The sequence below is a fragment of the Balaenoptera ricei genome, chromosome 3 (genome assembly GCF_028023285.1).
Source record: "Balaenoptera ricei isolate mBalRic1 chromosome 3, mBalRic1.hap2, whole genome shotgun sequence".
NCBI classification, from domain to species: domain Eukaryota; kingdom Metazoa; phylum Chordata; class Mammalia; order Artiodactyla; family Balaenopteridae; genus Balaenoptera; species Balaenoptera ricei.
In genome coordinates this window covers 113,009,529-113,028,491 of record NC_082641.1, presented here as the reverse complement: position 1 = coordinate 113,028,491, position 18,963 = coordinate 113,009,529, and the positions used below count along the sequence as shown (strand labels likewise).

At 35.1% G+C, this 18,963-nt stretch overlaps 1 protein-coding gene across 5 annotated transcripts in view; it reads right to left on the bottom strand.

The window, feature by feature from the left end:
• Positions 1-18,963, bottom strand: part of DDX46 (DEAD-box helicase 46) — a 63,025-nt gene that overhangs the window by 39,251 nt on the left and 4,811 nt on the right. For all 5 annotated transcript variants that reach the window (XR_009502393.1, XR_009502392.1, XR_009502391.1 and 2 more), the window contains exons 4-13: positions 14,678-14,774; positions 12,198-12,363; positions 10,584-10,735; positions 8,732-8,845; positions 6,839-7,004; positions 6,002-6,122; positions 5,260-5,435; positions 4,203-4,324; positions 2,176-2,254; positions 286-368 (exon numbers count right to left, since the gene is read on the bottom strand). Coding sequence is in view for 2 of the 5 variants with exons in the window: in XM_059917116.1 (XP_059773099.1) it covers positions 286-368; positions 2,176-2,254; positions 4,203-4,324; positions 5,260-5,435; positions 6,002-6,122; positions 6,839-7,004; positions 8,732-8,845; positions 10,584-10,735; positions 12,198-12,363; positions 14,678-14,774 (1,276 nt within the window). In the remaining 3 variants the exon portion in view is untranslated. The remainder of the gene's footprint in view (positions 1-285; positions 369-2,175; positions 2,255-4,202; positions 4,325-5,259; positions 5,436-6,001; positions 6,123-6,838; positions 7,005-8,731; positions 8,846-10,583; positions 10,736-12,197; positions 12,364-14,677; positions 14,775-18,963) is intronic.

Below are 18,963 nucleotides of genomic sequence, written 5' to 3'. Positions count from 1 at the left end.
AACTATAAAATATGAAAGCTTAAGTTTCTATTAGGACTCCACTTCTAATTTTACCAATGATGGTTTTAGATGGCTTAGGAAAGCCTGCACAAATACCTCCTGAACAAGTTTAATGAAGAATCCAAAACATAAATATCTATTTCAATTCCCTACGTCCTCAATCCACTGTATGACCACACAACAGAAATGTGTGTGAGAATTTCAGAAACCATACAAATATTTCATGCTCATGGCAGTTACAAGGTTTACTTTATAGTTCAAAACACTAAGAAATTTAATAAATACCTGTGGTTCAAAACCCATGTCAAACATTCTGTCTGCTTCATCTAAAACAACATAAGTCACTCTTCGAAGATTTGTAACCCGACCTAACATGAGGAAAAAAAATAAAGACAAAAAGAAAACTAAAAATCAGTCACAATTCATTTTATGACTACCAAAATCTTTAAAAAACTGTAAAGGGAACTAAAATGCCTGACTTAACCAGAGGGGTGAGTTAGGTATCTTTAAACAGTGAAAAGAAATTTTGGTTTACAATATCTTAATCTACTGGCAAATACTTTCTGACAATGGGTATATGAGGCCCTTTATTTTGTCAAACTCGTCTCTTGCATACCATCATAGGGCCTGAAGAACCTGTAAAATTCAGAAAACAGCCCTCTCCAAAACACATCATAAAACTAAGACTGAGATGGAGCATCGAGCCACATCAGCCATTATCTCACAGCATCACCTAGGAAAAAACATATTAGAGATTACAGCGTATGTGTGGAAAGCAAGTTCCAGTGCTAACTACTTCAGACGCAGAAAACCTCTTTACAATACTTTATGTAGTACATAACCTACTTATATACAGTTAGAAGCTTCTAATGGGCATGTCAAAACATAAATAAGAAGCTATTCAATATCACTAGGTAACTAACATATTACACAAAAATTTTAAAAATCAATGTATTACATAGATACATTTTTCTATACAAAGATATAAATCCTGTTTTACACAGTGCTCCCACTGGTTTAAATAAATGCAACTGGCTTCTTAGCCAGAAAAAACTAAATACATAGACAGGAAACCCTTTCTAAAGGATTAACACAAGCATTTCTATCAATTGTTGATTCAATCACCTGGCAAAAACATGTATAAAACAGTTATTAAATATAAACCAAAAGGACAGATAAAGGGAAAAGATAAAATTAATGAAGATGAATTTCAGGAGGAGACAATCAATGCAGCATTGAGAAAAAACACGGAATTATTTCATCAGCATTCAACCCAAAACTTTTCATATGCTATACAAGCACAATGACTTATCAATACCAATGTCACTTTACCAACTTCATGTAGAATTAGAATTAAGTGTACACAGAAATCCAAGCAAAATGCTATTAGAAACATGCATTACTCAAAGTTTTAAATACTCTACGATATATATACACTGAATACTACAATGGAAACCTTTGAAAGCATTTTCTTCAAAAAACAGAAATGTGCCAAAATAAATGCTTTCTAATATTTAAGTATTCCATACTAACATGTGCAGCCCCAATTAGTTTTGCAGGTTTGGGAACAGCATTAAATTACCTACCTTTGATGGTTTAAGTCTCGGAAGCCCAGTTCTATAAATCTTGAAGGGCCTTTCTCCACAGAAGTTAAATAATGTCAACAGTTTAGTAACAGTTTTGATAGGGAATAATTTAACAAAGCACAATATTTGAGCTAAAAACATGCAAATTTACAAAAGATAAATTTTCTTGAAGCTGCAAGATCTTAACTTATCTAGTATTGTAAGAGTTGTACTAGCTCCTATGGAGAAAAAGTCTAAATTGTACAATTAAAAAAATACAGTCTCCCACCCTGTTAAAAGCAAAGCTAGGCCAAAACTGAATTAAGAATCCACGTTAAGTGCTTAAAAAAAAAAAAAAAAAAAATCAGATGGAGTAGTTGTGAAAAAAATTTTTTTAATTAAATTGCAAAAATATTATGAATACTTGCAACAAAAGCTTGTTACAATACAAATTTCAAGATATTACAGCTTCAAGAAGAAATGTAGAAACCCTTTGGTGGTTTCTTGTTTCTTGTATCTGCTTTAAAAAAATGTACAGAATTCAAAAAGGAGAAAAGAGAACAAAAAAACAAACAACAACAACAAAAAACCCCCAACACCCCTGACTTACCACTGTTAGCTGCTAACATGTCAATCATTCGACCAGGTGTGCAAACAATAATTTCAGCACCTCTTTTCAGCTCAGCAATCTAATAAGAAAAGATGAAATTTTATAGTGTATTTATCACTAATGCTTCTTTACAGAGTTGAAAATACTGAGGTCCTTGCAGAGCTCCATAAGGTAAGACAGCCAGGTCTGATTAGAAGACACCAAAGCCTCCTGCTTAATTCTTTGGAATGCTGGAGCACTACTAAAGGAATAGGAAGCAGCAGAAAGACCACATGATGCTGTAACTTTGAAATCAATGAAAACCAGAGGTTTTTACCAATTTTAATTTGACACAACTCCTCAAAACCAAGAAAGGAATATGAGAGAGCAGTAAATAAAGAAATTTGAGGGCTTCCCTGGTGGCGCAGTGGTTGAGAATCTGCCTGCCAATGCAGGGGACACGGGTTCGAGTCCTGGTCTGGGAAGATCCCACATGCCACGGAGCAGCTGGGCCCGTGAGCCACAATTACTGAGCCTGCACGTCTGGAGCCTGTGCTCCGCAACAAGAGAGGCCGCGATAGTGACAGGCCCGTGCACCGCGATGAATAGTGGCCCCCACTTGCCACAACTAGAGAAAGCCCTCACACAGAAACGAAGACCCAACACAGCCATAAATAAAATAAATTAAAAAAAAAAAAAAGAAATTTGATAGATCAATGTTTTTCAAATTGAGATTTGTTTCCATTAGTGAATCACAAAATCAGTAAGTCACAACCTGCGTTTTAAAAATGAAATAGGGGCTTCCCTGGTGGCGCAGTGGTTGAGAATCTGCCTGCCAATGCCGGGCACATGGGTTCGAGCCCTGGTCTGGGAAGATCCCACATGCCACAGAGCGGCTGGGCCCGTGGGCCACAACTACTGAGCCTGCGCGTCTGGAGCCTGTGCTCCGCAATGGGAGAGGCCGTGGCAGTGAGAGGCCCACGCACCGCGATGAGGAGTGGCCCCTGCTTGCCAGAACTGGAGAAAGCCCTCACACAGAAACGAAGACCCAACACAGCCATAAATAAATAAATAAATAAATTTATAAAAATGAAATAGAATGGAAAACACCAGACTTTGTTAGACATCATAAAACTTTGTTTGACTTCTATATAAATATGCATGCATGTACCAGCTTATTTTGTAACTGTATTTACTATAGGCTATGGCCAAAAAAACTGACACAGATAAACTCAGAAAACTAAGTTCAAGTGTTTAAAATAGCATTGGGATAACAAAAGCGAATATTCCCAAGATGTGTCTAAAATCTGAGAAGACAAGTCCTCAGAAAGGGTTTTGGGGTTAAATATGTTCAGAAAACGCCACTGAATTTATCCCATTTTTTCTAGCATCACAATATACATTAGCTTATTATCAACTAAGAAGTCTTGCAGGAAAGAAAATTTTAACTTTGCATAGTCCAACATTTCCAAAACTTATTTGACCACAGAACCCAGGATTTTTCCTTCTTCTAGTTAAAACAAAATATCTGATGACTAGCATTCTTTAGAAGACACATGGAGAAATGCCAATCTAAAGAGAGTGAATGAAGGTATGTTTAAATAATTCTCACTAAAATCATTTAAGAATGCAGATGAAACTCTGATATTAATACATCCCACTGAAAACCACGTTTTAAAGATGCCATTTAGATTAGAGAAAATAAACGTTGGTCCAGGAATCATAAGACCTAGATTCTAGGACAAAGTCTTACTAAGCTAAAGACTTTGGTCAACTTAACCTTTCTGAACATCTGTAAAATGGAAAAAATAATCTGCTTCCTTGAGCGGGGAAAGACAAGCACAGGAAAGCTAAGATATGAAAATGGCTCAAAAATTCTAAAATATAACTTTAATATAATTCATTCTTACTATTATTTTCACACCTCATTTTAAAGATTTTAGAAGCAATCAATACAGAAAACACTAAAGCAAAAAATCACTTTTACATTATTAAGTCATTCAATTTTTAAAAAGATTGGAAAAACGGAATGTTCCTTTTATAACTACCTGCTCACTGATTCCTGTTCCTCCATAAACACAGACCACTCTAAGGCCCAAGGTCTTCGAAAACTTCTTACATTCTTTAGTAATTTGTAAAGCCAGTTCTCGAGTTGGAGTCATGATGACAGCTGAAAAGATAAATATGTCAAAAGCCTAACCACCAAAATTCTTGAGAGGCTAAGCTTTATAGTGTTAAATTTAACCTCTGCAATCAAGTTCAGATCTTAGTCTAATTTTTGTTTTAATTTGTTTTATGCACCTTTGAAAATCCTATTTCAAAAGTTCTGTAATAGCAGAGATTGTGGTGAAAGATAATTTTAAGAAGATTTTAAGAACATGCTATAGGAAGATAAATGAGAGTTAAATACCTTACTCAACCATCAGGAAAATACTTGGTTGAAAAGAATGCAAATCATTCTCAACTGCAAATCACAGAGCAAAGATAATCAAGTGACTCACTGTGCTGAAGAGCCATGCCGTGGCTTCCGGAAACAACCTTGGTCTGAGGGGCACACACAGAGGAGAAATATACTGTGCCCTCTGTTGCCAAGAGAGGAGTTGAACAACTTTCCAAAACCCTACTAAAATTTGGAGAAGAGATCTCTGCCAAATGAATCAACAAAACTGAATCTAAAGACCTAATCCTGAATGAAATGTTGGCACTACAGCCTTTTAAGGCCAAAAAAAAAAAGAAAAGAAAAATACACTTCCCTACAATCTTCTATGTTGAGTTTATAGATCCATTGATATGGGCTAAGAACAAACCTCAACATAAATAAACAGATAGATGCACGAGGAGTCTACCTGCCGAGTCAGAGTTTAAAAACTGAGCTGTGCCAGGAGAGGCTGTTTTTGTACTTCTGAGATGTCACTCCAGAGCTCTGAAGATTCTCACTCCACCTGCTGGTAAGGGGAAATCAGCCCCAAAGTGCCAAATTTATAAAGGAAATGTACATAAAGACATCTTTATTGTTATAATTAACATTACAAAGCATCAGGTCTTTCTGATTAACTGACAACAAAGTTGTTAACTGAAAAAATAGTTTAATGAAAGGAATTGTACCTATTGGCCCCTCTCCTTCTTCTAATGACCTCTGATCCATGATGTGTCTAAACATGGGCAACAGAAAGGCAATGGTCTTTCCACTTCCTGTCTTGGCAATACCAATCAAATCTCGTCCAGACATTATAGCAGGAATCGCCTGGGTTTGGATTGGCGTAGGCTTTTCATAACCATGCCTTAAAAAGCAAACCAAAGGAAGACAAGGTAAGAACTGTGATCTCTGGGTCCCTCAAACTGTAAAAGTTTTCCAAAATGTATATCCATACAATGAAAAGGAATGAAGTACTGAGACATTCTACATCATGGATGATGTAGAAATATTTGAAAATACTACGCTAATTGAAAGAAGCCAGTCACAAAAGACTATATTAGTATGATCTTATTTATATGAAATGTCCAGAATAGAAAAATCTATAAAAATAGATGAGAGGTTGCCTAATGTGGAGGAGAAAGGAGAAAACTGACTACTAATGGATCCAGGCCTCTTTCGGGGATAATGAAAATATTCTAAAATTAGATTATGGTAATGACTGCACAACTCCATAAATATACTAAAAATCATCAAATTGTAAACTTAAAGGGTAAATTTTATGGTATGTAAATTATATCTCAATAAAACTGTTTAAGAAAAAAAATCAAGTTTTTCCATTAGAGTAAAAATGTAAGCAAAGGAATTATTTGTGTAAAGGGCTATTTTTAGTAGCAAGATATTGAAAAATGTGGACAACCACTGAACACTTACTTTTTGAGAGAGTTTAAGATCTTCATAGAAATCCCACACTGAACCCAAGATTTAATTGGTTTGGGGCAACCTTTTCCCTTGACAATAATGCCCTCCATTTCCAACCGAAATACATTCACCTCTACAAAACAAAATCCAGATTAAAAACTCTTAAATATTGTTCTATTAGTGCCTTCTACTTTTCAATGAGGCATGGTAAGATTAAGAATTTTCAATTCTTTTCTAGTGCTCCTGAAGGTAATTCCATAGAAAAGCTACGTGACAAAGCACTGAACAGCTCAGAGAGACAACTAAAGTGATTACTGTTGCAACCAATTAGGAACAAAAGAAACACTCCAATTTCTACAATTTGGCTTTTATTTTGACTTAAATTGAACCAGCAATAAAAGAACAATGATTGACAAGTAATACAACCACTTGTTCTTCAAGCAAGGGTTGCCCAGATTATCCTTATTCTATCAATATCACACAGATTCACATTGGTTCCTAACTCTCAAATATCAGAAAAGGTTAACAATATTTTATTTGCTAACTTCACATGAAGAGTATTTTCAATGCTAAAAATATCAACTACATGAGCCAAACTAATTTTTGCTCTTTTTTTTTAATGTTTCCAAAAACACACTAATTCTTCACTGCTCCAAATCTTTGTGGATGTTGTCCTACTCTCTAGAATGACTTCTTGCCTTCTAGTTCCCTCTCATTTCTCCAGGTAAGCCAGGCAAATTCCTCCTACTCATGCATCAACTCACAGGCCTATCAACATTCCTCGCAGGCAAGGTGAAGTGTACTCCCTCTGTTCCCACAATAACCAATAAATGAATAAAAAAATTCTACCCTCTTGAGACATTTTTGCCAGTTCTGGAACTTCAACATAAAAGTTTTTTCTGAATTGTTCATATTCAATTTTTCCATGATCCACTGGTTCTAGAAGCTTTCTCTGCTTTGTCTGATAACCTGTAAGGGCAGTCTGAAGATCAACTTCTTCCTCCTCTGAAGAATACTACAATTAAAAAAGAAAAATTAAGAGCTAAATCCATTACTACTTTCTCCTATGGGAAGAAATATTCCTAGTTTTAAAGATCCTCCTCTCCTAGAAAATATTCTTTGGCTTTTATTTTATTTTCTGAATTTTCCAACTTAGTTTATTTCTTCTTTGCCCTTATAGAAAGCTATAATAACAATATAAAGCTAAAATAAAAAAATAATTTCAACACGGCTTTAATAAAGTTTTCCTATAGTTTTCTCTATATAAATCTTTACAATGAGTGCTAATAGGAAAAAAATTTAATTTATTCTGTCACTTCATTTCTTCTCTCCCTATTCTATGTCTGGGATGAGCTGATGAGGGACAAGGGGGAATCAAAAAGTGGGCATAGGGCTTCCCTGGTGGCGCAGTGGTTGAGAATCTGCCTGCCAATGCAGGGGACATGGGTTCGAGCCCTGATCTGGGAAGATCCCACATGCCATGGAGCGACTAGGCCCGTGAGCCACAACTGCTGAGCCTGCGCGTCTGGAGCCTGTGCTCCGCAACAAGAGAGGCCGCGACAGTGAGAGGCCCGCGCACCGCGATGAAGAGTGGCCCCCGCTTGCCGCAACTAGAGAAAGCCCTCGCACAGAAACGAAGACCCAACACAGCCATAAATAAATAAATAAATAAATTAATTAATTAATTAATTAATTTAAAAAAAAAAAAGTGGGCATACACTTGAGCAGCAACACGGATGAACCTAGAGAATATCATACTATGTGAATTTAATCAGACAGAGAAAGACAAATATTATATGAGATCACTTATACATGGAATCTAAAAAATAATACAAATGAATTTATTTGCAAAACAGAAACAGACTCACAGACACAGAAAACAAATTTAGGGCTATCAAAGGGGAAAGGGGAAGGGGAGGGATAAATTAGGAGTATGGGATTAACAGACACAAACTGCTATACATAAAATAAACAACAAGGATTCACTGTATAGCACAGGGAACTATATGCAATATCATGTAATAACCTAAAATGGAAAAGAATCTAAAAAAACAAATATATATATACATATGTGTGTATATAGGTATGTGTTTGTGTGTATGTGTATATATATGTAAATATACCTATAGATAGATATATATATCTGAATCACTTTGCTGTATACTTGAAACTAACACTGTATTATAAATCAACTATACTTCAATTAAAAAAAAAAAAAAGTAGGCATACAGCAAGAGGTCAAAGATGTTAGAATGTTCTACCAATTTGAATATTCGGCTACAATAATGTTGAGAATAGCAAGAATTTCTCCTAAGAGTAACTGAAAAGCACACTTCCATCAATGCTTTCTTATAAATACTTCTAGGACAGTATCGCGAACAAAGTCAAAAATTAATGAAGGGGGCTTCCCTGGTGGCGCAGTGGTTGAGAGTCCATCTGCCAATGCAGGGGACATGGGTTCGAGCCCTGGTCTGGGAGGATCCCACATGCCGTGGAGCAACTAAGCCCGTGTGCCACAACTACTGAGCCTGTGCTCCAGAGCCCGCGAGCCCCAACTCCTGAGGCCTGGGCGCCTAGAGCCCATGCTCTGCAGCAAGAGAAGCCACCGCAATGAGAGGCCCGTGCACCACAGCAGGGAGTAGCCCCCACTCACCGCAACTGGAGAAGGCCCGCACACAGCAACAAAGACCCAACACAGCCATAAATAAATAAATAAATAAATAAAAATTAATGAAGAATTACCTCCATGGCATCCTGGTCATTCTCCATTAGCTCACCTTTCTTCTTATCAGAATCTACGACTGCTTTTTTGGTTGTGACAACAGTGACAACTTTTGTGACTGTTGGCCCAGACTTCTAAAAAAAGAATATAAAACATTGTAAAGTTGAAACACAAATTATACACCAAATGAAACACAATGATAACTGTCACAATTTATAATTTGAATTAACTTAGTTGTTAGTGACAACCTAATGAAAAAACAAAAAGTAGTCTGGGGCTTCCCTGGTGGTGCAGTGGTTGAGAGTCTGCTTGCTAATGCAGGGGACACGGGTTCGAGCCCTGGTCTGGGAAGATCCCACATGCTGTGGAGCAACTAGGCCCGTGAGCCACAACTACTGAGCCTGTGCGTCTGGAGCCTGTGCTCCACAACGAGAGGCCATGATAGTGAGAGGCCCATGCACCACGATGAAGAGTGGCCCCTACTTGCCGCAACTAGAGAAAGCCCTCGCACAGAAACGAAGACCCAACACAGCCAAAAAATAAATTAATTAAAATTAAAAAAAAAAAAAAAAAGTAGTCTGCTTTCTCCTTACTGACTTGCTTGAATTTAAAAGTGTGGGTACTTCCCTGGTGGTCCAGTGGTTAAGAATCCACCTTCCAGGGACTTCCCTGGTGGCGCAGTGGTTAAGAGTCCGCCTGCCAATGCAGGGGACACGGGTTCAAGCCCTGGTCTGGGAAGATCCCACATGCCACGGAGCAACTAAGCCCGTGAGCCACTACTGAGCCTGCGCTCTAGAGCCCACACGCCACAACTACTGAAGCCCGCGCACCTAGAGCCTGTGCTCCGCAACAAGAGAAGCCACCGCAATGAGAAGCCCGCACACCACCACGAAGAGTAGCCCCAGCTCGCAGCAACTGGAGAAAGCCCACATGCAGCAATGAAGACCCAACACAGCCAAAAATAAATAAATAAATAAATAAATAAATAAATAAATAAATAAATAAATTAAAAAAGAATCCACCTTCCAATGCAGGGGATGTAGGTTTGATCCCTGGTCGGGGAACTAAGATCCCACATGCCGCAACTACTGAGCCTGCGCGCCACAACTAGAGAAGCCCACACACCGCAACTAGAGAAACCCACACACCGCAACGAAGATCCTGCATGCCACAACTAAGACCCGATGCAAATATTTTTTAAAACTTTTTAAAAAAATGTAATACAATTGCATTATATTTTGTAACACATTAATATATAGGTAATGTGGTATATAATACATAATTTAATATAATATTATGTAATATAATTTATTTTAAAAATACTACTAAATGGTACTTTTCACTCATTCAACAAGCCAAATACTATTCTGGGACCTTAGGATAAATCAATAAACAAGACAGGTAAGGTAAAGATCACTGCTCTTGGGAAGTTTTTAGAAGAAGGAACAAACAATAAACACAACAAAAAATTAATTTATATAATTTTTCAAAAGGTAATAAATGCTATTAAGAAAAAGAAAAACTAGAGTAAAGAGGATCAGGAGTATAAAAGATGCGAGTGCTGGAGAAGGACCTATTCGGGGCTTATTGAAGAGGACCCACTGAAGAGGACCTACTGAGAAGGCAACAAGTAAGAAAAAATACTAAACAAAGATGATGGTAGTTAACAGTGACTTCTAAAAGAACATTTGCAGTTAAAATTCACTAGTATCTCTGCTATTTAGAAAAAGTATTGACACTTCTGAGACGGGGAAGGAAACAAAATCATTAACTTTATAAAGCCATGCATGTCAGTAGTAGATCAATGCAACAATGAATTCAAGTTACCCAATTAGGAATGTAAATTTTTAAAAATAGGAGAAAATTCCATACCTTTTCATTTCCCCCACCACCTTTCACACTTCTCATATTAAACTTTTTTACTTCCTCTTTCACTTCTTCCATGTAAGCATCTAATGGATCTAACTCCTCACCCTCCATTTCATTTCCTTCCTTTTCAGCCTCTGCAGGATCATCTTCATCATCTAAAATATCAGAATACACTTTCTTTGAATTTGTGTTTCAAAAGGAAATACTTCACAATGAGACCACACTGCCCCCCCCATTAAAGCCTTTTCTCTTACTACCCAAACACCTTCCTTACCAATTAACCCAGGCACAACGCAGTTCAAATACTCACACTGGCAAGGTTTTAAATCCAGCAGGTATTAGTTTTGAATAATACTAATAATAAAAGAAATAAATTAGAAATTATTAAACTGAAAAGAGGAAGAAAGACTAATATGTCTAAAAAATGGATCTCCGGTATTGTTTTACAACTACACTAGCAGAAGCAGAACTAAAAACTCTGTCTGCTAAAATGGTATGTTTATTTCTTGCAATTATCTTTCTTTAAATCACACAAAGAAAAAATAATAGCACATTCTTAATTAAAGACAATCTAATGTTTTTTACATAACTAAGATACCATCACCACTTAAAGGTACAATCCATTCATCTATTTAGTTCAACTTTCACAGAAAATGAAAAATTCACAGGAATTTTCACAGAAAATGGAGCAAAATTCCCTTTTCCTATAATATCTCACACTCTTCCACTTTACTAAAATCTTAAACATCAATATCAGATGTGGAGGGGAAATGTTTCTCTTATAATTTATGAAAAAATCAGAGGGACTTGAAAACATGCCCTTAACTTACCCTCATTACTAACATTTGAAGTAAAAAATTAAAGAGTTATTTACTGACTATGCCCATAAGCACCTAACTCTCCACTCTAAGGTAAAATCAGTGATCCTTACCAAACACTACTATACAACTTAAAATTTAATGTAAACATTAAAAGGGGCATTTAAAAATCTCAAAATGAACCTAGTGATTCCACTTCTAGGTATATACCCAAAAGAACTGGAAGTTGGGACTCAATCAGATACTTGCACACCAATTCTCATAGAAGCATTATTCACAATACCTAAAAGATGGAAACTTATATATGCAGCAACAGATGAATAGGTAAACAAAATGCAGTATATATGTACCATGTCATACCATCCAGCCTTAAAAAAGAAGGAAATTCTGATACATGCTACAAAATGGATGAAACTTGAAGACACTTTGCTAAGTGAAATAAGCCAGACACAAAAAGACAAATATTGTATGATTCCACTTTTATGAGGTACCTAAAATAGGCAATTCACAGAATCAGAAAGTGGATTAGAAGTTATCAGAAATGGGGGGGAGGGGGACAGGATGGAGAATTATTGTTGAATGAGGTACAGAGTTTTTGTTTAGTTCTGGAAATGGACAGTGGTGATGGCTGCACAACACTGTGAATGTGCTTAATTGTCACTGAATTGTACACTTAAAAATGGTTAAAATAGTAAACATCATGTATATTTTTCCACAATAAAAATGGTCTATTACTCATAATTCTAGAATATTCTACATGAATTGTTATATAGTCTATTAGTCTAACAAATGAATATACCATCATCATCTTCTAAACTCCATTTTTTCCCTTGTTTCATCTCTTCAATTTCCTTTTTCAGTTCCCCTATGTTTTCCATGGCCTTTTTACGTTGCTCTTCCCGCCATTTCTCTACCCTTTCTTTTCGTTTTCTCATTTCTTCTTCTAGCTTATTCTGGTCAAAGTTCTTGGGGGAAAAAAAAGAGAAGTAGAGAGAGGGAAATAAGGATCATCAATTTTACTCTAAGTGACATTCCAGATAACTTCTCCAAAGTATAAAAAAAGGAAAAATAGATGTACACAAAACTCCTAAAAATAGATGTACACAAAACTCCTAAACTTAGACCAGATTTAGATCACACATCTTTTAAATATATTCAGGAATAAACTAGCAAAATGAAATCACAATAAAAAGCATCTTCAACTAAGAAAGCAGACAGACTTCAAACACCATAAATTAATCTCATTTTAGTTACAAGCAATATGCACACATGAATTCAATTTCTCCCTCTAAGTGGAAACTAAATCAACTAGCAAGCAAAGTGCTCTAGTTATTATTCTCAACTTTAAATCCTGCAAACTCCTCCAAGATTGCCTCCATGAAAAGCAATTTTCTATTACAAATTACTGAGTAAATGAAAGCTATTTATCAACATGATTAAGAAGTTTTGATCTTTAGTCTTTAGGTCTAGGTTTCCTAGGAACAGCCATTCTAAAGCCTGTATCAAGACTATTAATACTACTCTTAAAAGGAGAGAGCAAATCATTTGCACAGTCATAATCAGGGACTTAAAGATTAAGCATTATAGAAATCAAAATTTTAGACACGCTACCTTACAGGTAGGTATGGAAATACACATGTATAAAAGTCAAAGAAAATATTAATAAATTATAATGATGATGGCATTTTGGGCATCTGGGATTACAGAGAATTATTTCTGACTTTCCAAGTATTTTATAATACGGTTATATTATGTTTGTATTTTTAAAATAAGTTTATTTCTTAAACAAACAAAAAGCTTTGCTCCTGAATTTATACCCTTTATAATAATTCCATCCTCTCTGAAGATGAGCCCCAGAAAGCTTATGTTTTTCTCAAGATCACCCACTCATTCAAGACTAGTAGAAACTAGATCAGAAACCAGACTCCCAGACTTCTTGTGTTATATCTTTTCTTAGATACACTGCTCAGAAAGCAGGTCCCTTAAAAAAAAAAACCACTAAACAAATAGAACTCAAAAAAAAAAAGAAAAAAAGGTGAAGCTATAATATATTCTAAAATGGGCAAAAGATATGACTAGGCATTCAAAGAAAAGTGCAAATAGTAAATAAACTTAAAATACCTTATTTAATTATTAGTTTACATTATGTTCACAGCATTTAAAAATATTTACTCATATTTAAAGATATGCAACTCAAAATAACAAGAAACCAATTACACTGGCAAAAATTAAATTTTGAAATACCCATGTTAGCAAGAATGTGAAGAAACAGACATTTTCATATGTCTAAAATCATAAAACTTATACACCTTTTTTGGAGAGCAATTTGATACTATTCATCAAAATGTTAAATGTATATGGCCAGCCCTCTGTGTCTGTGAGTTCACATCCTCAGAATTCAACAAACTGTGGATCAAAAGTATTCAGGAAAAAAAATTCCAGAAAGTTCCAAAAATCAAAACTTGAATTTGCCCCATGCTGGCAACTGTTCACATAGCATTTACATTATGTTTACAACTATTCACACAGCATTTACGTCATATTAGGTATCATAAGAAATCTAGAGATGACAATGTATGCGGGGAGGATATGAGTAAGTTATACTATATCATTTTACATAAGGGACTTGAACATGTGAAGATTTTGGTATCTGCAGGGGTCCTATAACCAATCCCCCCAGGATACCGAGGGAAAGCTATATATATACCCATTGACAAAGTCATTTATTTCACTGATACCAATTTACCCTACACTATATTCACAAAACACATGTGTACAAGGATTAATATACCATTGTTTATAACTACAGACTGGAGACAGACTAAATATCCATCTACCTTTTTTCAACAAAACACTATGCAAGCATTACAAACAACAAGCTCTACCTCTGTATGCAGCTACAGAAAGATATCCAATATTTAACAAATGAAAACAGAAAGGCATTCTACTTCTTACGTTAGATAGTTCGTATACTGCTACTTATTACTCTTAAGACCTTATATATTGATAAAACAATTCATAATTTAAAAGTGACAAAAAGCAAGGCACAGAATAGTGCATATAGTACGATCACATTTTGCACATAAAATTAGATAATTTGTATAGATATGCAACTTTTTTCTGAAAAATTTTCTCATGGGACAACTATTATTTTACCTGTTTATTTTACAAATCTATTATCATTTACTTAAAAATAAAACACACAGCATTAAAAAACAAGAATTTGTCACTATAGAAACAAATTTGATATTATACGATTACTTATGTTAGTAAACATACACCGGCATCCTTTTCTTTTTCATCCTCTTTGTCATCTTTGTCTTTTTTCTTCTCTTTAGAACTTTCCCCACTATCTGTTTTCTCTTTGGACCTAGACCTACCAAAAAAGAGAGAGAAAGAGAGGGACATCATCTATTTGTTTTTGGAAACATTAATTTTAGAATACTTAGACTTGTATTTTACTCTTTATGTAAGAAATAAACTTCCAAGAGTCAACTGAATTTTTATGTATATATATATATATATATATATATATATATATATATATATATATATATAAACACTCTGGAAATAAAATGAAGAATTAATCCCCATGACACTAACTGCAAATATGATTAGATATCTGGAAATTGACCAAAGGAAAACTGGACCCAGCATATAAAAATAATTACAAAATTTAAATAACAAGTTAAAATTTAACAAATGGAGAAATACACGAAGACATTAATAGTCTACAAGACAATTGATATATGTAATAATATTCAAAATCTCAATAGGCTTGCATTTTGACCCTACTTAGGGCATCTAATAATGAATAAAATCCCTTAACTGTAATGTAATCAAATTAGTCGACCTTTTTCCCTCCTTTATGATTGGTACTTTTTAAAGCATCTTAGAAATTTTTCCAACTTTGATGAAGATACTCAAGAGGTAAAGAAGATATTCTCTAGTACAAACTCCTAAAGTTTATAGCTTTGCCATCTAATTTGGTTTTTAATCTGTTTGGAAATGCTTTTTGTGCACAGAATGAAGTAGCCGGTCCTATTTTATTAAAGGACAGCAAATGTCCCTAACACCATTTATTGGAAAAACTTTTTCCTACTATTTACAATGTCACCACTGTCATTTATCAAACGACCTTATATGTGTGGATCTGATTCTGAGTTCTTGATATGGTTCCAGTGATCTACTTGTCTATCCTTACAATAAAGCAACACTCTTAATTTCTATAACTTTATGACAAGTCTTGATACCTGGTAGTGCAAGCCCTCATAACTTGTTCTTCAAAAGTGTTTATGCCCTTTGCATTCCTAATTTTTTTTTTTTAAACATCTTTATTGGAGTATAATTGCTTTACAATGGTGTGTTAGTTTCTGCTTTATAACAAAGTGAATCAGTTATACATATACATATGTTCCCATATCTCTTCCCTCTTGCATCTCCCTCCCTCCCACCCTCCCTATCCCATCCCTCTAGGTGGTCACATAGCACAGAGCTGATCTCCCTGTGCTATGTGGCTGCTTCCCACTAGCTATCTATTTTACATTTGGTAGTGTATATATGTCCATGCCACTCTCTCACCCTGTCACATCTCACCCCTCCCTCTCCCCATCTCCTCAAGTCCATTCTCTAGTAGGTCTGTGTCTTTATTCCCGTCTTGCCACTAGGTTCTTCATGGCCTTTTTTTTCCCCTTAGATTCCATATATATGTGTTAGCATACTGTATTTGTTTTTCTGACTTACTTCACTCTAACTCCATCCACCTCACTACAAATACCTCCATTTCATTTCTTTTTATGGCTGAGTAATATTCCATTGTATATATGTGCCACATCTTCTTTATCCATTCATCCGATGATGGACACTTAGGTTGCTTCCATGTCCTGGCTATTGTAAATAGAGCTGCAATGAACATTTTGGTACATGACTCTTTTTGAATTATGGTTTTCTCAGGGTATATGCCCAGTAGTGGGATTGCTGGGTTGTATGGTAGTACTATTTGTAGTTTTTTAAGGAACCGCCATACTGTTCTCCATAGTGGCTGTATCAATTTACATTCCCACCAACAGTGCAAGAGTGTTCCCTTTTCTCCCCACCCTCTCCAGCATTTATTGTTTGTAGATTTTTTGATGATGGCCATTCGGACTGGTGTGAGGTGATAGCTCATTGTAGTTTTGATTTGCATTTCTCTAATGATTAATGATGTTGAGCATTCTTTCATGTGTCTGTTGGCAATCTGTGTATCTTCTTTGGAGAAATGTCTATGTAGGTCTTCTGCCCATTTTTGGATTGGGTTGTTTGTTTTTTTGTTATTGAGCTGCATGAGCTGCTTGTAAATCTTGGAGATTAATCCTTTGTCAGTTGCTTCATTTGCAAATATTTTCTCCCATTCTGAGGGTTGTCTTTTGGTCTTGTTTATGGTTTCCTTTGCTGTGCAAAAGCTTTTAAGTTTCATTAGGTCCCATTTGTTTATTTGTGTTTTTATTTCCATTTCTCTAGGAGCTGTGTCAAAAAGGATCTTGCTGTGATTTATGTCATAGAGTGTTCTGCCTATGTTTTCCTCTAAGAGTTTGATAGTGTCTGGCCTTACCCTTAGGTCTTTAATCCATTTTGAGCTTATTTTTGTGTATGGTGTCAGGGAGTGTTCTAATTTCATACTTTTACATGTACCTGTCCAATTTTCCCAGCACCACTTATTGAAGAGGCTGTCTTTTCTCCACTGTATATGCTTGCCTCCTTTATCAAAGATAAGGTGACCTTATGTGCGTGGGTTTATCTCTGGGCTTTCTATCCTGTTCCATTGATCTATATTTCTGTTTTTGTGCCAGTACCAAACTGTCTTGATTACTGTAGCTTTGTAATATAGTCTGAAGTCAGGGAGCCTGATTCCTCCAGCTCCATTTTTCGTTCTCAAGATTGCTTTGGCTATTCGGGGTCTTTTGTGTTTCCATACAAATTGTGAAATTTTTTGTTCTAGTTCTGTGAAAAATGCCAGTGGTAGTTTGATAGGGATTGCATTGAATCTGTAGATTGCTTTGGGTAGTAGAGTCATTTTCACAATGTTGATTCTTCCAATCCAAGAACATGGTATATCTCTCCATCTATTTGTATCATCTTTAATTTCTTTCATCAGTGTCCTATAATTTTCTGCATACAGGTCTTTTGTCTCCTTAGGTAGGTTTATTCCTAGATATTTTATTCTTTTTGTTGCAATGGTAAACGGGAGTGTTTTCTTAATTTCACTTTCATATTTTTCATTGCATTCCTAATTTTATAATCAGTTTATCAAATACTTTTCTATTCATGTCTGCTAAGAACTTTTAAACATCAATATATGTTGAAGTTAATAAGATGCTTTTCCTGAATCTACTTAGATAACCAAGACTTTTCTCCTTGAATCTTATTAATGTAGAGGACCATACTGATTGATTTTCCAATGTTAAACTAACCTTCCATTCCTGGAATAAATCCAACTAGTTTATGATTGTATTATCTTTTTTATATATTGTTAAAAGCAGCATGCTAATCCTTTATGTTTAGACTGAGTATAGCCTATAATCTTCTTTTTGCACACTGCCTTGTCAGGTTTTCCTCTATCATCTTATTAATTTTCTTCATTTTATGCATGTTTCTTCTTTCTTAAGTCTTTGTCCCTCAAAAGTATCATTACAGAGTAAAAAGACAAACCAGAGCAATATATCTGCCCCTCACATAAATGACAAAAAACAACTATCCAAAATATTTAAAAACAAAAACCCCCTATAAATCAATTTTTAACGACAGAAACAACCCAATAGGAAAATGAGCAAAACATTTAAACATGTACTTTAGAAAAGAGGAAATCTGAATGACCAAGAACCACATGAAAAAGTGTTCAACTTCATTAGTAATCAAGGAAATGCAAATTAAAACCACAATGATATTGCTATTACATGTCTAACAAATAAACAAAAATTAAAAGGATTGACAATACCTAATACTGGCAAAGGTATGGAGGGATACAATTCTCATATACTGCTGGAAGTATAATTAGTATAAACTCCTTGGAAAGCATTTCGGATTACTTAGTTAAAATGAAGCTATGTTTATTCTATGACCATGTAACTTCACTCCTAGTTATATACCCAAGGGAAACTCATACACACGTATACTAGGATATATATACAAAAATGTTCATAATAGCCCCAAAGTTAAAACAACCCAAACATCCATCTCAGTAGAATGGATAAATAAATAGTGGTATATTTATACCACAGCATAATATTCAGCAATAAAAATAAACTACTGTTATGAGCAACACAGATAACTCTCAATGTTGAGCAAAAACGCAAAAGAAGACAAGACTCATTCATGTAAAGTTAGTTTAAAAACATATAAATCTAAAAAAAAAAAAAAAAAAAAAAAAAACATATAAATCTAGACTATTCTTTTTCCAGTTATACACACAGGTCGTAAAACTATAAGGAAACAATCAGGACATAAATTACTAGCACAAAAGTCAGGAGTGATTTTATATAGGGAAGGAGGGAGCTGGGTTAGAGAAGGGAAATGGAGGGCTTCCGGGG